The following is an 18,734-nucleotide window of genomic DNA, read 5'->3' on the forward strand; positions in this document are numbered from 1 at the left end:
TTTTTCTCCGGTACCGGGAACCGAACTCACGACCTTGTGCTTGCCAGGCAGGCGCTTTGCCGCTGAGCTAAATCCTCAGCCCCTTAGGCCTCACTTTTCATACCTGTGAAGTGACCAGTGTTTTTTAACTTTTTCATATTCTAAGAATAAATAAGAAAGAACATAGTACAGTGCTCAGCTCATAGATGCTTAATAAGTGGGAGCTACTGATACTTAATTTGGGAGATAAGTAGTTAAATATGAACACTAAAGATCTGCATATAAGAGCTCTAGTTAAAGGTGAGAGCCTAACTGTGATCACTCCTAGAGTGAACTTTAAATCCCATTTCTCCTGCCACCAGAGAAGTCATACTGCTTATTGCATAAAGCAAAACAAAGCCACCTGGGTGATAGGAAGGAGAGAAAAGGATCTGTTAGTTTTGCTGAGTTTCTGGCAATAACTGAAAACAAAATTTAAAATGTGCATCTTAAACAAGCTATAGCCAACAAACCAATTGGAATTTAGAGAGTACTTAGCTCTCTGTCGAAATTTCATCCCACCCCCGTGCAGTGTTGGCTAGTGTAAACAGTAGATATGGAAAAAGAAACACTTCTTAAGAAAGTGAGGTGATCATACCCTACTCAATCTCTATCCAAATAGTTAAGCCATGTGGCTAAAATACTGGACAGCACCTATTGTTTGTGATACTTTCCTTTAATTTTACTTTAGCAAGAGCTAGTCCAGGGATCTGAATTTTTCAAAAGCTGCCAAGTGATTGACATCTTACCTTCTGACTTCAGAGAGAACTCAGACTAGAGCTAGATGGAGTCAGTGAGGGGTGTGGAATAGTTCGTATATTCTACCAGTTTCTCCTTTGTAATGGTCTTACCAGTTACACTGTGCTAATACATTGTAATCCCAGCATTCTGAGTGGCCGTGGCAGGGAGAGATGACAAATTAGAGCCTAGCCTAGGCAGTTTAGCAACTTAGTGAGACCCTGTCTCAGAAAGAAAAGGGGAAGGGGCTAGGAATATAGCTCACTTTAAAAGCCCTGGGTTCAATCCCTAGTACCCTCCTGTAAAATTTGTATAAATTGCAATAACTAAATGCACTGTTATTTTAAATCCTTGGGTGGTCAGTTCGTGGAAGGGAAGGTACTTCTGATAAGGAAAAAGGGACAAGGTCATGAAGCAAGGACTTTTCCTCAGATAAATGTGCTGGGAGGAACCTACCCAGTGAGGGGGTGTATAGCAACAATTTGTGACAGTTGACATTTAGCACTGAAGCATTAGAAGTTTCCAAAGTCAGCCCTCATTTCCACTGCAGGTATTCCACTGCAGTGCTATCTCAAGTCACATCAGATGTCATTAGACACAAATGTAAACCAGATCCACTCTGAAGAGCAAGTCAGTTAAGAGAAATTACAGATTTGGCTACTTACTGACCACTGACCATGTGTGCTCAAATTGGTGTGGAGTGCTTCCACGTAATTTATTTATTTGATTTTGGTCTTTTGAGACAGGGTCCTGCTGTGTAGTTTAGGCTAGTTTGAATATACTGTGATCCTCCTGGCTCAGCCTCCTGAGTGGTGGGATTACAGGCATCTACCACCACACCCAGCCCACATAATTGTTTTTAGCTTTGTTTTGTTTTGTTTCTTTGAAAAAACTCTCCGTATGTAATTTATGCTGGCCTTGAATTCACTGTGTTAGCCCCAACTGGCCTTAAACTCTGGCTCTGGTCTTGCTGCCTCAGCTTCCCAAGTGCTGGGATGACAAGGAGTGTCACCACACTAGCTCCAGCCCACGTAATTGTTATTAAAGACAAAATATTCTCAACTCAAAAGGAACGTGATTGGAATGGTATCTGTCTCACTAATTTGTTGAGGAAAATGCAGTGAAAGTAGCAAATGTATGCGGTGTGACAAGAATATATGGTCAATGTTTAAATTTTAAAATTTCATTACAGTAAGACACATTGCCTTTAATCAGAGAATTTGGTCTTGCTTTGAACACACTTAACCCATTGTTCTTCCCACTTTCCAGAGCAGTTATAGAAGTCCTCTTTCATGAATGTCATTTTGAAATACGGTTAAAAAAAATATGGCAAAAGCAGCAGCTGAGTATCATACAGTGGAAAAGCACGCTCCCACAAACATTACCATCTATCCTGATCCACCTTATTCACCAGATCTGGCACTGTGAGAGTTCTGGCTTCTCCCCCAAAATCAAAATGACCATGAAACAAACATTTAACATATTCCTGCTGGCTTAAACCACTGGTGGTGCATGCATGACTGCCCCATTTCACAGCCTGAGTTGTTTGTGGTACAAATGGGTCTAATCACTTTTATTGGTCTTTTTACTAATAAAATTAATAAAATCTATAAATGGACTGAATCTAGTTACTTGAATTTGACTGCCCAAATATTAATACTATTCATATGAATTTTAAAAGATTTAATAATTAAGAAATTTATTTCATTAAATTAAAAGGAATTTATATTCATGAATAGTTTGTTAATAATTCTCTGAATTTTAGCATGGAAATCGTAAGTGTGCCATTGCTGGTGTATAGAATATGCATTTACCACTGCTGTACCACAAATTAGCAGTATTACAATATTTATTATACCATTTTAATGTTTTCCTCAAGGAACTGTAATATGATGACATCTGGTCTGCTAAATCAACACTTCTCTTTGCATTGTTGTAATCAGAGACCCCCCTGAGAAGCAGTACAAGCTGCCAGGTGGGACAGTATGCATGTACTGGTTCAAGCTAGGGAGAACAATCAGAGCTGCTGGGCAACAAGACATATGAATTATGTCCCCGTCCCTGGGGTGGGTATGTTAAATTGATTTAGCATGCCAAGGCAGCCACAATAGCACAGCTAAAGACACAAAAGAGGACTTCCAGAACTACTTCAGAAAGTGGCAGCAATGATAGGATAAATGTGTTTGAAGCCAGAAGGAGTATCTTGAGAGGGATTGATATAAATACATCTTTTACTATAATAATTACTTTTAAAAATTTAAACATTAGGGGCTGGGGATTTAGCTCAGCGGCAAAGCGCCTGCCTGGCAAGCACAAGGTCGTGAGTTCGGTTCCCGGTACCGGAGAAAAACCCCCCAAAAAAAAAAAAATTTAAACATTTACTGTATTTTGCAAGTACACCACATAGTTTCTCACAGACTATGAATGAGTAATGAGAACAATATTTTAAAATCTAGAGAACAGAGAAATAAAAGTGAGGTAAGATTCATTCATTTAGTCAAATATTTCCTACCATATAACAAGAAATTACACTGAGTCTTGGGAATATAGAAGTAAAGTAGGTTCTTTTCTCAACAAAGAAAATATTGCAGTACCAAAGGGGTAGTTTAGTGGTAGGCATGCACTTTCGTGTAGGAGGCCCTGGGTTCAAAAACCAGCAACCCCCCTCCCACTTTGCTTTTAAACACAGAATTATGACCTGTTGAGTTTGAAAGAAATTACTTAAAGATAAGCGAAACCTATGACTGAGGTGATTAGGTCTAACATTGCCTGTTATCTGTTGTGCCTCACTTCCAGAAATGCCCTTTGCCAGACAGTATGTTCTTGCTGAAGCAAGAATTGGTAGCAAAGCTGACACGCTGCCAAAACTGCCCTGTGTATTCTTTCATTCTGAGCAAAGCCGAGACCGCAGAACTCACACTGGCGCTGATGTGGAAATGAACATGATTGGCTCGAGACACTCTTAGTTTGACTCAACGTGAAACCACCTCTGTCCAGTGCAAATGGGAATATAAATGTCCCTCCTTTAATGACCTGCGTGTGTAACAGCTGTTGGGCTTACAACCTCCTGCTGAGACTTACAACCCAGGGGTTTTTTTGGGGGGTGGTGGTGTACAATTCTGTACATCTTGTTTATAGCACCTCAGTGTCTTTTTTTTTTTTTTTTTTTTTACATTATGCTTTGCTTAATATAGTACTACAGTTTTTGTCAGTTGTACCGTTGTAAACCCTCTGTGACTAGCAATATTTTGGAAAGAATTGACTAAGATAAATGATTTTTTAATAGGATGCATAAGATTATGTCACTTATACTGAATTTAGAATTAAGGCTTTGAACTTAGTGATTATTGGCTGTAGTTGTATATTAGACTCAAGTAGAAGGTCTCCAATCCTACAGAAAAAAATTAACCTATTCCTAGCCTTTACCTTTGAAGAATCCAATTAAACTGCTGAGGATAGGATGCATTTTTTTGTTTGTTTTTAGTTCCAGCATGAAATTTATTCAAGATATAAGGCCTGTTGAGAGACTCTGCAGAACCTTCTGCCTGTTCTATCAGAGGTAGAATTCTGCCGCCAGTGTTGCCACTTCCCTGCACATCCACTGGGACCAAGGCTGTCCAGATGGGGATTCTCCTGGGCTGCTGGCCGCTGCTTTCCCATTTTACAGATAGAGCTCCTGAGATGTAAAGTCCTAGGGTAACAAAGGCCAGGACTGGCATATGCTTGTCTATCTTTGGGAGTTAGGCATGCCAGTGTATCTTTCTGGTACACCCTGAGAAGACAAAGAGCCAATTCTAAGTAGTATTCCAGACCATGGAAATCCGTTTTGAAAATCAGTGTCCTTCTTAAAGAAAATGTGGTTTTTACGTACAATGGAGTATTACTCTGCCAAAAGAGGGATAACCTTGAGACTTTTTTAGAGGTAAAAGTATGCCTCTTGAGCCCATAGTTTTAAGTGAAATAAATCAGACACACATGTATCAATATTGCCTTGTTTCTCTTGTATGAGAAACAAAAAGCACAAATAAGTACCAAAATGAATGATGTTGGTAAGTAGGAAGAAAATGTTCAGATGAGAACAGGGAGGCGGGAGGACGAGGAAGGAGGAAAAAAAGAACTTAAGATGTGTTATGTGCATGTACCAACACCCCGTGATGAATGTAACCATTGTGTACTGCACATACATACTGTTATGGCTTGTGTCTAGATATCTCCCCAAAGCCTTGTGTGGTTATAGGTGGGGCTTTTTCAGAGGTGGTTGGATCAAGGGTATGTGACACTGGGATTGATTCAGGGTACAATGCTAAGATCAAGGGCACTAGGATTAAGGGTAAAAGTGCTACCTGCCCTAAGTAGCCTAGATAAGAGATAAAAAGAGCTGTGGTTGTCCCTTGCTTGCTTTTGCTACCTTCTGTCATGCCTATCTGCCACACCACTGTACCTTGAAGTCAGCCGATTATGGACTAAAGCCTCTACAAACTGAGCTAAATAAACCTTTCCCCCTTTAACTTTGGGTATCAGATATTTTGTCCCAACAATGAGAAAAAAATAACCAAAGACATGTGCTAATAAAAAAAATTTTAAAGGAAAAGAAAATCAGCATCCTTCCATCAGCATTGACTTGCTTGGGAGAGGCTTTTTCTTTTTTATGAAAAAAATACAAGTATTTCTTAAAGTCCCCATAAGTACTTTGGATACGCAGGTAAGATTGAGAAACAATTGTCCTTAAAAGAGTGATCTCTCCCTTGCTACATCTCAGACCTTCTCTACCAACTTGCCAAGCTTGTTCTACCTAATAGGTTTCCTCCTTCCCCAAGTTAAGTTGTTTACTTAGTCATTTTATTTCATTTTGTTTTGTTTTGCTTTGTTTTGTGGTCCTGGGTATGAGACCCAGGGTCTTGCACAACCTAGGCAAGTGCTCCACCACTGAGCTGTACTCCAGCCCTGTTTTAGTTTTTGCATAGTTTTTCACTTAGAATAGATTTATATTTATAGAAAATTCCAGTAACAGTACGGAAAACTCCCATATGCATCACACTCATGTTCTCTGTTAATGCTTTATCCTATTAGTATGGTACATTTGTCACAATTAATGATCAGTATTGATACATTATTTTTAACTAACATCCATACTTTATTCAGATTTTCTTAGTTTTTACCCAGTGTCCTCTTTCTCTTCTAGGGTACCATTTAGGATAACACATTACATTTACTAGTAAGGTCTTAGGTACCTCTTAAGTATTACAGCTTCTCCGACTTTCCTTGTTTTTGGTGACCTTGACAATTTTCTGAAGTACTGGTCAGGTACTTTGTAGACTGTCCTCTAGTTAAGTTTGACCTGATGTTTTTTCTCATGATTGGCATTAATAGGTTTTGAGGAGAAATAACCAGGGAAGTAAAGCACTAGTTGTTATTACATCATCTGATTAAGTGTACACAGTGCTTCAACAGGATTTGTCACTGTTGATGTTGATCACCTAGCTGAGGTTGTACTTGTCAGGTTTCTCAGTGTGCTTATTTTTGTTGAACACATCACAATTTTTAATGGGTTCTGCTTTTGAAACAACATTGAAGCCATACTGGAATAAAAAATAAGTAACTTCATTTTTCTAGTATAGTGATGTTTTATATTGCTATGAGCAAAAACTATTTTGCTTTGTAGACTACAAAATTATTTTTTGGCCAGGCGTGGTGCATGCCTGTAATCCCAGCACTCAGGAGGCTTGAAGCATGAGGATTGTTGTGCGTTCGAGGCCAGCCTGAGCTACATATTGAGACCCTGTCTCAAAAAGACAAAAAAAATTTTTTTCTTTTTTGTACGGGGGATTGAACTCAGGACCTTGCACTTGTCAGGCAGGCACCATGCTACTGAGCTATACCCCCGACTCCTGTTTGGGTTGTTTGGGGGACAGGGTCACAGCTCTGTAGTCTTAAGCTGGTCCTGAACTCACTATGTAGCCCAGGCTGGCCTCAAGCTCATAGTGATCCTCCTGCTTCAGCCTCCCAAGTGCTGGGATTGGGCAGGGGATGTAGCTCAGTGGCACAAGCACCTGCCTAGCAAGCGTAAGGTCCTGAGTTTGATTCCCGGTACCTCCCACACACACAAAAAAACCAAGTGCTGGGATTACAGGTGTGTGCACCTGAATGTGTCTTCTATGTCCAGTACTACAAAATTATTTTAACTTACTATTTTATAAAATAACACACCCAAGTTTAATATATAAGAAAACAACATGTCAGCTTAATAACAATAAATGCCTGTCTTCACAGGCATACAGGGTAGGTGGGTAGGTAATACTGTATTTTACTTGCCCAGTCACTCAAATGCATGTAGTGCCTGATTAACATGAGTGTTGGTGCAACTGACTGTGTGACAGGGACTGGAGGCCAAGAAAAATCACATAATAAACTAGTTGAGTGGAGGAAAATTGCATAATAGGCTAGAGAGGTAGCATACACCTGTAATCCCAACACTGGGAGCCTGAAGCAGAAGGAGGGCCCTAGTCCTAGATTTAGCCGTTTGTCCAAGGAACCCAAGTTCATTTTCTTGGAGGATGGAATTAGAAAATAATATGTAAGGGCCAGCCATGGTGGCGTGCACTTGTAATCCCAGCACGTGGGAGGCTGAGGCAGGATTGCTATCAATTCAAAGCCAGCCTGAGCTACATAGTGAGTTCATGGCCAGCCTTGACACTCACACAGGGAAATCCTGTCTGAAAAAAAAAAAACAAAAAAAACAGATTCTAGGCATTGGGTATGCTTGTTACTTACTGGAGTGTGTTACTTTTGTACCCTCTCAGCTGACAGAACAAGGACTTGTGTGTATACTAAATTGCCAGGTGTGGTTCCACATTCCTATAATCCTAGCATTTGGGAGGCTGAGGCAAAAATATCGCTGTGAGTTCAAGGCAAGACCAATTTGGGCTACATAGTGAGCTCAAGGTTAGCCTATACTGCATAGTGAGACTGTTCAAAAAGAGAGAAACCAAAACCAAAATAAAAAAAGTTTTCTATGTAATTATCTGGATTCATATTAATAATCTACATGAGTCCATACAGATGTCTCTAGCTCAGTACTACATGGATCAAGCTAGCCTTCTCTCCTTGGTTATTTGTAATCTCCCACTTAAACGGTGAGAAAATGGGTTCACATTATTTAGTTACTTAAATGTTCAGTTCCAGTTTACATACACAGATGTGGAAAACAACTCATACGGCCAGAGAACAGTGGTTATCTGTAGACCTTAGTTTTATAAGCCACTTATTTCCAAGGTTACTTAGGTAGCACCTTTCTACCCACCTTCCCTAGTAGGAGTATTTCATGTACTTGTAATAACTTTGGATTCATTCATCACAGGCTGTGCTTCATCTACAGGTCCTCTGGCCTCCTAATTTTTGCTTTTTCATTTACATTCATTAAGGCTTACTTTGCTTTGAAGATTCTGTGGGTTTTGATAAATGCATAGTGTCACATATTTGTTTTAGAATTTTGCATTTGTTGTACCTATAACATACTTTGCATATATTTTTTCATGTCAATCCCCCCACCCCCGAAACATTTTTTTTTCACATCCCTATTCCAATGTTATTTCCTTGGGGAGGCTTTATTTTTTAGATGAGCATCCAATCCAAAGTACTCCAAGAATAAAATGAAAATTTTGTTTACTTACGTACTAGTGTGTGTGGTTTGTTTTAATTAGTCTCAGTGTGAGGTGGGGTTTTTTTGTTTGTTTGTTTTGGTTTGGTTTGGTTTTTTTGGTATTATTGGGGATAACTAAGGCTTTTGTACTGGGCTACAGCTCTTTTTTAAAATTTTAAGACAGGGTCTCACTAAGTCACCAAGTTGCCCAGGCCGAGCTCATATTTCTTGTTTTAAATCTTTTTGAGACAGGGTCTTGCTGTGCAGTTCAGGCTGGCCTTGAGCTCACTTCGTAGCCTAGGCTGGTCTCGAACTCACAACGATCCTCCTTCCTCAGCCTTCCAAGTGCTGGGATTACAGGTGTGCGTCACCACGCCCGGCTACACTTGTTTGTGTTTTTTGAGACAGTGTCTCACTATGTAATTCTGGCTGGCTTTACACTCACTTTGTAGCCCAGGTTAGCTTCAAGCTCGAGGTAATCCTCCTGCCTCAGCCTTCCAGGTAGATACCACCTTGCCCGGTGTAGTGGATTAACAACTGGTGGTCAACTTATAATACCCAGCTAAACTGAGTAAGCATGGTGTTGGGTGTGGGAGGCCCACTGAGGATTGTTGTCAGCAGCATAAGAGGCAGACCTGGAGAAGAAGTAGTTAGTCTGTTGGGAGCTGCTAGAAGCTGTAAGGACCTGTTGGTTCTGCTGGAGGACCTTGTCCTGCTGGCTTTCCTGATGAACTTGGCTGTTTTCATCCTCTGAGGAGCTCGGGACCTTGTTGGCACTGAAAATAGCTTCAGTTCACTTTGGGGGAGCTCTGGTCCTCACTTTTGAGCATCCCTTCCTGGCTCCAGAGGGGAAGGAAGATAGTGCACTGCCAGTCTGCTGGAGAAGCTTGCTACATAGGCTTTCCTGATGGGAACTCAGCTGTCTTCACTATTGGAGAGGAACTCAGGACTTTACTGTTGCTGAGGATGACTATGGTACTTTTCAGGGGAGCTCTGGTTCTTACTTTGAGCATCATTTCCTGGCTCCAGTATAGTCCCTCAGCCTGCTAGCACAGATCCTTCATCCTGCTAGCACAGACTTTCCAGATTCCACCACTGACCTTTGGGCCTCCCAGCGCAGATCCATGAAACAGGCCTGCATGAGACATTGTTGTGGGCTCTGGACCTCCAGCTGGATTCGTGGGAGGCATTGTTATGGGCTCTAGGTATTCAGTTGGACTTCTGCAGGACATTATCACAAGATCCAGGCCCTCAGCTGGATTCTTGGTCTATAGTGTGTGGGCAGATTTCCTACACTCTCTTGTATATAATTCTTTGGGTGACTATTAATAAATAATCTTACAAAATATGTGTCCTGTATTATCTTATTCCCCTTGCAAAATATCCCCCAAACCATAACACCTGGCTTCAAATTCAACTTTAGAACACAGGGACTAACTGTACCTGTATCCTGGGTATCTGGAATACTAGGCCAGGGAATATAAATTGATGAAGGAGTAGTCCTGGCTTAGGTGTGTCTCACCTGCATATGCATGGTTTCAATATGATCAGTAGTGATTACAAGCAGGCTTGTTGAGTTGGGCTTCCTGTTCAACTGTATCACTACTTATTAAAGGATTTTGCTTGCAAATTAGATTAAGTATTTTAGTTTGTGTAATTACTGTGATCTCGCTTACAGTATTTATAATCTTCTCACACTACTTACAGGGTCTCCTTGTATACAAGGAGTAGCCCAGAGTAGCCTTAAACTCCTGATCTTTTTGCCTCAGCCTCCCAAGTATTTGAGAATTTGAATTACAGGCATGTACTGCCACACTCTTACTATATATACCTTTTTTTAAAAAGTATTTTATTTTATTTTATTTTATTTTTTGTCTTTTTGAGACAGGGTCTCGCTATGCAGTTCACACGCCTGGCTTTAAAAAGTATTTTAATAAGAGATTTAAGATATTGTTCTGAGCTGGGTGTGGTGGTGCACGCCTGTAATCCCAGTACTTGGGAGGCTGAGGCAGGAGGATTGTTGTGAGTTCAAGACCAGCTTGAGCTACAGAAAGCATGTGCAGGGACTAAGGTTCAAACTCCAATACTGCGAAAACAAAAAAACTATATTCCTAGTTAGAATTGTATAGTAATACTGTGGATTTTCCATCATTCTTGTACATTAGAATCAGCTGAGAAACTCTAAAAAGCAAAAAGGAGCATAAACTAAAGCAGAAACCAGGGGCTGGGGATTTAGCTCAGTGGCAAAGCGTCTGCCTGGCAAGCGCAAGGTCATGAGTTCAGTTCCCGGTACCGGAGAAAAACCAAAAAAAAAAAAAGCAGAAACCAACATCCTGGGCTTCATTCCATTCTAAGAAGATTACAAATTTGCTGTCAACCAGCCTGGTATTTTCGTTTGTTTTTTGGGTTGTTTTTGTTGTTGTTGTTGTTGTTTTGAGATAGGGTCTCACTATGTAATTCAGGCTGGCCTTGAACTCACAGCAATCCTCCTGCTTCACCCTCTTGAATACTGGGATTACAGGCATGAAACACCACACCCAGCAGCAGCCTAGTATTTAATCAAAACATTTGGAGTTTCAAAACCCCAGTAGAGTTGGAAGTGTATCTCAGTAGTAGAGTGCCTGCCTAGCACTCAGGAAGTTCTGGGTTGTATTCTCACCATCTCAAAACAAAAAATCAAACCCAACATTTTCATATGCAGTGAGATTTTGTGATAATTTGTAGAGAACCTGGGTGCTCTGCCACATTTTTGTTAGGATTAGATCCATCTCTTTGTCTTGATGGTTGCTAGTTAAGAGGAGTTTCCTAAGAACAGAGACTGTCTTATCTTTCTAGATTTTAGACATAATAATAAACAGAATAGGCACACAATAGGCATTTGTTAAATAAAAGGGTAAATGGCTGAAGAGAATTCAGTTTTGTATTGGGCCTTGAAGGAAGGCTAGAATTTTAGCTCTGTGGAATTTCTGGACAAGAGATGTGCACATGAACTATTAAATTTGGTATTTGATGTCTGAAGGGAAGTAGAAAGTAACCTAGAGGCCAGGTATGGTGGTGCATGCCTGTAGTCTTAGCATTCAGGAGGCCGAGGCAAGAGGATTGCTGCAAGTTCGAGGCTACAAAGTGAGTTCAAGGCCAGCTTGAACTGTGTAGTGAAACCTTATCTGAAAAGACAGAAAGAAACCAAGAAGCCTAAAAGCTAGGTTGGGCTCATGTTATAGAAGTATTTGAATACCAGACTAAGTATTTTGGTATTTCTTAGTCGGTCAGTTGAAAGGTTTCAACTAATGTATGTGTGTGTTCACATACACAGATACACAGGAATAATCAGAATGTGGGCAGGAAATTAACAGTTGGCTTAAGGAGTTATGAAAGGCTAGTTAGCCAGGCATGTTGGTGCGCATCTGTCATGCCAGCACTCAAGAGACTGAGGCAGGAAAATCACCAGGAGTTTGAGGTGAACCTGGGTTTCATAGTGAGTTCAAGGCCAGCCTGAACTACGAAGCAAGACCCTGTCTCAAAAAAGAAAAGGCTAATTCTGGATTCTGGCTATAAAAATGGAAATGCTGTTGTTGATATAAGATAAAATAGAAAATGAGTTCTCAGAAATTGATTATGAAGTGTGGAGTTCAAGATGAGGTTGAGGTTTTAGATTTTAGCTTTGTCTGGGTATTTTAGATGGTGATGGTGTCACTAACAGATACAGTGGTTGTACATGATAAATTTGGGATAGTGGTGCCATATTTTTGTGGAAATGTTGAATAGGCTACTGGAAATGTGCTGCTGAATTTCAGAAGTGGGTTGAGGGCTTAAATTAGAAATCATCTACACGGAAAGGATGTTGAAGGCTGGGGATTAACTGAAATTTGTGGAGAGAGTAGATAAAGAGAAACAAATCAAGGACATGTCTGTAGGGAAATTCCTACGTTTAGAGGGCTAGAAGAGCTAGAGAAGGAGCTTTGCTTAGAAACTAAGAGTTACCTTGGAACAGTGAGGAAAGGGTATCAGGAACATGTGTTAATTACAGATTCTTTCTCATAAAAAGTTTTACATCATTACCATGCTGAGTTGGATACTGTTAGATAAATAACGTGATGAAAAGACATAGTATTTTGCAGGAAAACCACATTATGTTTTAAAATCAGAACAGTCTATTAATAGTTTGCTAGACCAAGACATTAAAGCAATCTTCAATTTTTTAACTTGAATTTGACAGAATATTGATTTTAATTGAAGTTTTCAAAGGAAGCATTTTTAAAAATATGTACATAAGTTTCGAATAGCTGATTAGCTAAATTCTGAATTAGTCAGCATTAACCATACTTTAACCTCTGCCTTCAACATTTTTTAGTGTACTTTCCTAACAGTTTGCATTAAGAAGTCCACTTAGGGTAAAAATACCCAAATGATAAAAATACCCAACGATACTGTTCATTTTTTCTTATGTAACTGTTTTTATCCTTTCCCCCAGGATCTGACTGGCATAGAATCTATGGATCAGTGCCGCCATACCTTGGAACAGCATAACTGGAACATAGAGGTATAGCATAGTAGGATTCATTCTAAGCTTATTTCTTTTCTCTGGTCTTACAGCCAAAAACATATTTTTCCACAGCATGAGTCTTTCCCCACAGTAGATTTCTTTTCTTCAGAATTGTGGCTCCTTAGTTACCTTTTCTTTTTTTTCCTTTTTTTTTTTTTCCCTCAATCACCTTTACTGGTGTGAAAAATGTAGAAAATGTGATAAAAATGTATGAAATCATAAAATAAATGCTGACCCTAACTGGCACACTCCTGTAATCCCAGCACTCAGGAGGCTGAGGCAGGAGAGTCACCAGGTGTTCAGGGCCAGCCTGCGACTATATAGGGAGACCCTGTCTCCAAACAGAAAAATTTAAAAAGAGCTGAAGATGAGCTCACTACTTTCACTCCCCAGCACCATAAAAACAAAACAAAAAAGTACTATATTTTCCCACATGTAGACCACTGGTTCTCCCCAAGTAAACAGGCATTTCAGTTTATATAGGCTATAAAATTTATTACTTCACTTAAAAAAAAAAAAAGAACTAGGACTGGGGTGTAGCTCAGTGGTTGCAGTCCTGCATGAGGATTCAATCCCCATTGCCACCCAAAAAAAAAAAAAAACTATTAATTAAAACATCTTCAAGCCAGCTACTCAGGCAGAAAGATTACAAATTTGAGGCCAGTCTCAGCAATTTAGAACTAAACTGTTTCAAAAATAAAAATAAACCAGGCATGATAGGGCACACCTGTAATCCTAGCACTCTGGGATGCTGGGGCAGGAGGATTGAGTAAGTTAGCAATTTATCAAGACCCTACTTTAGTGTTAAAAAATTAAAACTATAAAAAAGGACTGGTGCTGTAGGACAGTGTAAAGGTCCTGGGTTCAATCTCCAGTACATTAAGAGCTTGAAGGACTGGGGTTGTAGCTCAGTTGTAGAGCAACTTGCCTGTCATTTGCAAGGCCCTGAGTTTAATTTGCAGTATCACCAAAGTAAAAGAAAAATTATTTGTCTGCCTTACACTTTGAAAGAATCTTTTATGATTTTATAACTTCAGGCATTGGTTATTCAGAAAATGTTGGTTACTAAATTACAGGTCTAAGTCTGTACTTTTTACTAAATAGTTAATATGCATTAATAACACCATCAAACTCATCAGATAGGAAACTGTTAAACACACAGCGGCAAATACAAGTTCTCTAAAATTCTAATTTTTGCTTCAAAGTTCTAATTTTACAATTGACAACAAATACTGAATGGTCAAATGTTTCTTTTTTAAAAAAAGCTTTATTGATACATAATTCAATGCTAAACAAATTATCCATTTATAATGTGGGATCAGTGGTTTTTAGTACATTTACAGGCTTACGCAACCATCACTACAGTTTATTGTTTTTATTTATTCATTTATTCTTTTGCAATACTAGAGATGAAACCCAAGGCCTTTATACCTTCCTATTTTTATTTTTGAGACAGTGTCTCACTGAATCACCAAGTTGCCCAGATTGGGCTCTAACTTGTAATCTTCCTATCTCAACCTCCCAAATGCTGGGATTACAGGCATCCTCACTCCGTCATGCCCAGTTTAATTTTGGTTTTGATTTGCATTTTCCTAATGTTGATTTTTTTTCCTTGTGATATCAGGAATCAAACTCAGGACCTTGCACTTGCCAGGCAGGTGCTGTGCCACTGAACTATGTCCCTAGCCCCCTAATGTTGAGTATGTTCTTTTTTGGCCATTTATAAATCTTCTTTGCAAAAGATGGCTATCAATTCCTTTGCTCTTGTTTCTGTGTATGTGTGTTGGGGGGGTGTTATTGAAAATTGAACAGTGGGCTTTGTGTTCTATTGAGCTACATTTTCAGGCCTTTTCCTTTCCTTTTTTTTGAGACATGGTCTTGCTAATTTATTTATTCAGGCTGGCCTTGAATTGCAGTGTTCCTGTCTTACCCTGCTAAGTAGCTGGCTTTGCAGATGTACCAGCACACGTGGCTATAAGGGTTCTTTATGTAGTCTAGACACTGAACCCTTATTAGATACAGGATTTGCCAGTATTGTCTCCCATTCTGTGAGTTGTCTTTTGAGATATTGTTTGTTTTTCTTTTTCTTTTTTTTGTATTTTTGAGACTGTGCAGTTCAGGCTAGCCTTGAGCTCACTTTGTAGCCCAGGCTGGTTTCAAACTCACAACAATCCTCCTACCTCAGCCTCCCAAGTCCTGGGATTATGGGCATGAGCCTCCACACCCGGCTTGTTTTCGTTTTTTTTGAGACAGAGTTGCTATGTAGTTCAGGCTGGCCTCAGCTTCTTGAGTCCTGGGACTACAAGTATTTGCCACATGCCTGATTCCCTATCTTTTGATATTTTTGTCATTATTTAGAAAATGCTTTATTAGTTTCTATAATCAAACGCAAGTAGATAAAATCTTACATATTTAATACAGTGTGTTACCCCTGTACAAATGGGGAAAAAAAATTAAGTTTAACATTTCTAGACCAATATGGCTATTAATTTCTATACAATGCCAACTCAATATAGTAAACTGGGATAACTTTTTCCAAAGTTGACAGCACCAAAGTTTCAAATTATATATATATGTATATATTTATATAAAAAGACAAATAAGGCTGGGGATTTAGCTCAGTGGCATAGTACCTGCTTGGCAAGCGCAAGGTCGTGAGTTCGATTCCTGGTACTAGAGGGCGAGGGGAGACAAATAGTAGCAGTATGTTTTACATCAATATCAGTAACAGCTTTTCCAGGTTCTTCAGTCATCTGAACAAAATAGACACCAGCACACTCCACTAAATAAAAAAAGGAGGAAAGATTACCCAGATCTTTTTTATTTTATCTTATTTTATCTTTTTTTTTTGGAGTCAGGGCCTCAACATAGTTCAGGCTGATCCTCAGCTCATATGTAGCCCAGGCTGGCTTTAAACTCATATTCTTGCTTCAGGCTCCAGAGTGCTGGACATTATGAATAATGTCCTTTGATGCACAGAAGTTTTTCATTTTGTTGAAATCCAGTTTTGTTTCTTGTGCCTTTAGTATCATATCTAAAATATCATTGCCTGATCCATGGTCATGAAAAGTAACACCTTCGTTTTCTTCTAAGAATTTTAAACCAGGCATAATAGTATAATTCTAGCACTTGGGAAACTGAGGTGGGAGGATCACTGGAGCTAAAGGACAGGCTGGGCTACAGAGTGTGACCCTATCTCAAAAATCAAATGAAAACTTCATAATTTCAGTGGTAAATTTCTGTCTTGTAGTTTCAGTTAGCTTTTGTATACAGTAGAGGTTTAGTGATTCAACTTTTTTTAACAGCAAAGTTTATTCAAAAAAGTAAAGAGTAAGAGAGAAACTGGCTCTACAGAGTGAGTATGGGCCAAGTAAAAAAGAAAAAAGCAATATAAAAGTGTATCCTGGAGGCCACAGAGCCAGCTAGCAGGTAGGAAAGACACAATAGCCTAGTGGTTCAACTTCTTTTCTTTTGAATCCCAGCACCATTTGTTGAGAATTATTCTTTCCTCATTGAATTGTAAAATTAAAGGACTTTATAGAATTAGTCATACTACAAAGTTTGAAACCAGCTATCAAATGTAGAGGGCATGTAGCTTTCCCAAAGACCTCTCTCATTCTGACACTGACTTACACGTTCAGAGGAATTACAAAACCACTCTCAGGTTTGATAATTCTCTAGAGAACTCACTGAAAGCTGTTACATTCATGGTTGCAGTTTAATTATAAGTTTTTTTGGGTTGTTTTGGTATCAGGAACTGAACTCACGGCCTTGGGCTTGCCAGGCAGGCGCATGTGCCACTGAGCTATATCCCCGGCCCACAGTTTAATTATAAGGAACTGGTACAGATGAAGAAAAGGAAAGGGAGCTATACCTTGGACAGTCCAAAGGGTTTCCTCTGGAAACTTGTGTGCTCTTTTTTTCATGGAGTCATGATGCATTATTTTTCTGCCACTGATGTGTAACAGCATATATGCAGTATTGCCAACCAGTGAAGTTCATGTGGGCTTGAAGTGTCCAGAAGTTTTACTAGGGCTTCATTACATAGATATGATTACTTTGATAGGCACCCATGTGGTTGAACTCAGTCTCTACATTGACTAACACTGAATTACTCCAAGTCACCTCTGCGGGTGACATTACCCCTTCCCCCCGCTTCTTTTCTTTTCTTTTGGTACCTGGAATAGAACTCGGGACCTTGCATTTGGCAGACAGGTACTTGTACCACTGAGCTATATCCGCAGCCCTTAGCTTTTTTTTTGTCTTTCCTTTTTTTCTTTTCTTTTCTTTTCTGTTTTCTGGTACTGATTACGGTAACCCAGGGTCTTCACACTGAACTATATCCCTAGCCAGTCCTTTTATTATTTTTTTAAGCTTTTCCCCTCAGTCTCATGTTCAGTTTGTAAGGATGTTTGTTTGTTTATTTGCTGAGACAGACTTTCACTATGCAGTTCAGGCTGGCCTGGAATCCACTATGTAGCCTAGACTGGCCTCGAACTCACAGCAATCCTCCTGCCTCAACCTCCTGAGTGCTGGGATTGCAGGTGTGCACCCCTATACCTAGCTTTGTTTTTTAACTTTTTATTTTGAGGTCGGGGTCTTACTAAATTGCCCAGGCTAGGCTCAGACTTGGGATCCTCCTGCCTGAGTCTTGTAGAGTGCCAGAATGACAGGTGTACACCATCACACTGGCCTCAAATTCTTTTTTTTTTTTTTTTTTTCTTTTTAGGGACAAGGTCTCACTATGTAGTTGAGGCTGGCTTTGACCTTACAATGTAGCCCAGGCTGACCCACAAGTTTTCAGTGATCTTCCTACCTCATTCTTCCCAGTGCTAAGATTATAGGTATGTGCAATCACACACAGTTCATATCCCTGCTTTAAATCACATAGTTGGCCTTTATGACATGGCTAGCTATTACCCTAAGACTTGTGGGTGAGAAGGTACCAATTACAGTCCAGTAACAAAAAAATGCTCCTGTCAGGTATGACATAGAGTGCCTCCTGGGTGTTTCTTTAGATATGGCCATGTTTTTCATCTCCTGGGACAAATAGCAATTTTCAGGGACAGAGATGAGAGAGAATAAAGTTTCCTTAAAAAAAACAAGTACTAGTGACCTGCCAGGAATTGTATTAGAATTTTTATCAACTCTGAGCATTATTGTTCATCTTGCACATGAGGAACCTGAGACTAGGAAGTTGAATGACTTTTCTAAGTGGTGCTAGGATTCAGACTTACGTTTCTCTATGACCTAGCTCTCTGTCAGACACCAACTATCAGGACTGCACCAGTGCACCAGTCCAAGGGCCCTCTGAAAACATATGCCTCAGGTAAAAAAAAAAAAAAAAAGAAAAAAGAAAACATACTCCTCAGGTGACCTTTGTGTAATGATCACCCTATTTTGATTTATTTATTTGTGTATTTATTGGGGGATACAAGGAATCAAACTCAGGACCTCATGCTTGCCTGGCAGGTAGTGCACCACTGAGCTAAATCCCTGGCAATCACCCTATTTTGAAAGACAAAACAGTAGTTGCTTCATGTCTTCTGGATTGATTTGAGTATCACCAAAACTTTTGCCTGTACTGCTTTCCTTCTCAGGCTGCTGTACAAGACAGACTGAATGAACAAGAGGGTGTACCAAGTGTTTTCAACCCACCTCCATCCCGACCCCTACAGGTTAATACAGCTGATCACAGGATCTACAGCTATGTTGTCTCAAGACCACAACCAAGGGTAAGTCATTTTGAAGCTGGAACTTCCTTTTTTTTGTTTTACACACTCATTCATTTAGCTC

At 39.7% G+C, this 18,734-nt stretch overlaps 1 protein-coding gene across 1 annotated transcript in view; it reads left to right on the forward strand.

Annotated features, from left to right (window-relative positions):
* Faf2 (Fas associated factor family member 2) overlaps window positions 1-18,734 on the forward strand; it is a 59,547-nt gene that overhangs the window by 17,563 nt on the left and 23,250 nt on the right. The window contains exons 2-3 of the mRNA XM_005376389.2: window positions 12,867-12,935; window positions 18,539-18,673. Coding sequence (XP_005376446.1) covers window positions 12,867-12,935; window positions 18,539-18,673 — 204 coding nt within the window. The remainder of the gene's footprint in view (window positions 1-12,866; window positions 12,936-18,538; window positions 18,674-18,734) is intronic.

The sequence above is a fragment of the Chinchilla lanigera genome, unplaced genomic scaffold (genome assembly GCF_000276665.1).
Source record: "Chinchilla lanigera isolate Chin_1 unplaced genomic scaffold, ChiLan1.0 scaffold00007, whole genome shotgun sequence".
Lineage (NCBI taxonomy): Eukaryota > Metazoa > Chordata > Mammalia > Rodentia > Chinchillidae > Chinchilla > Chinchilla lanigera.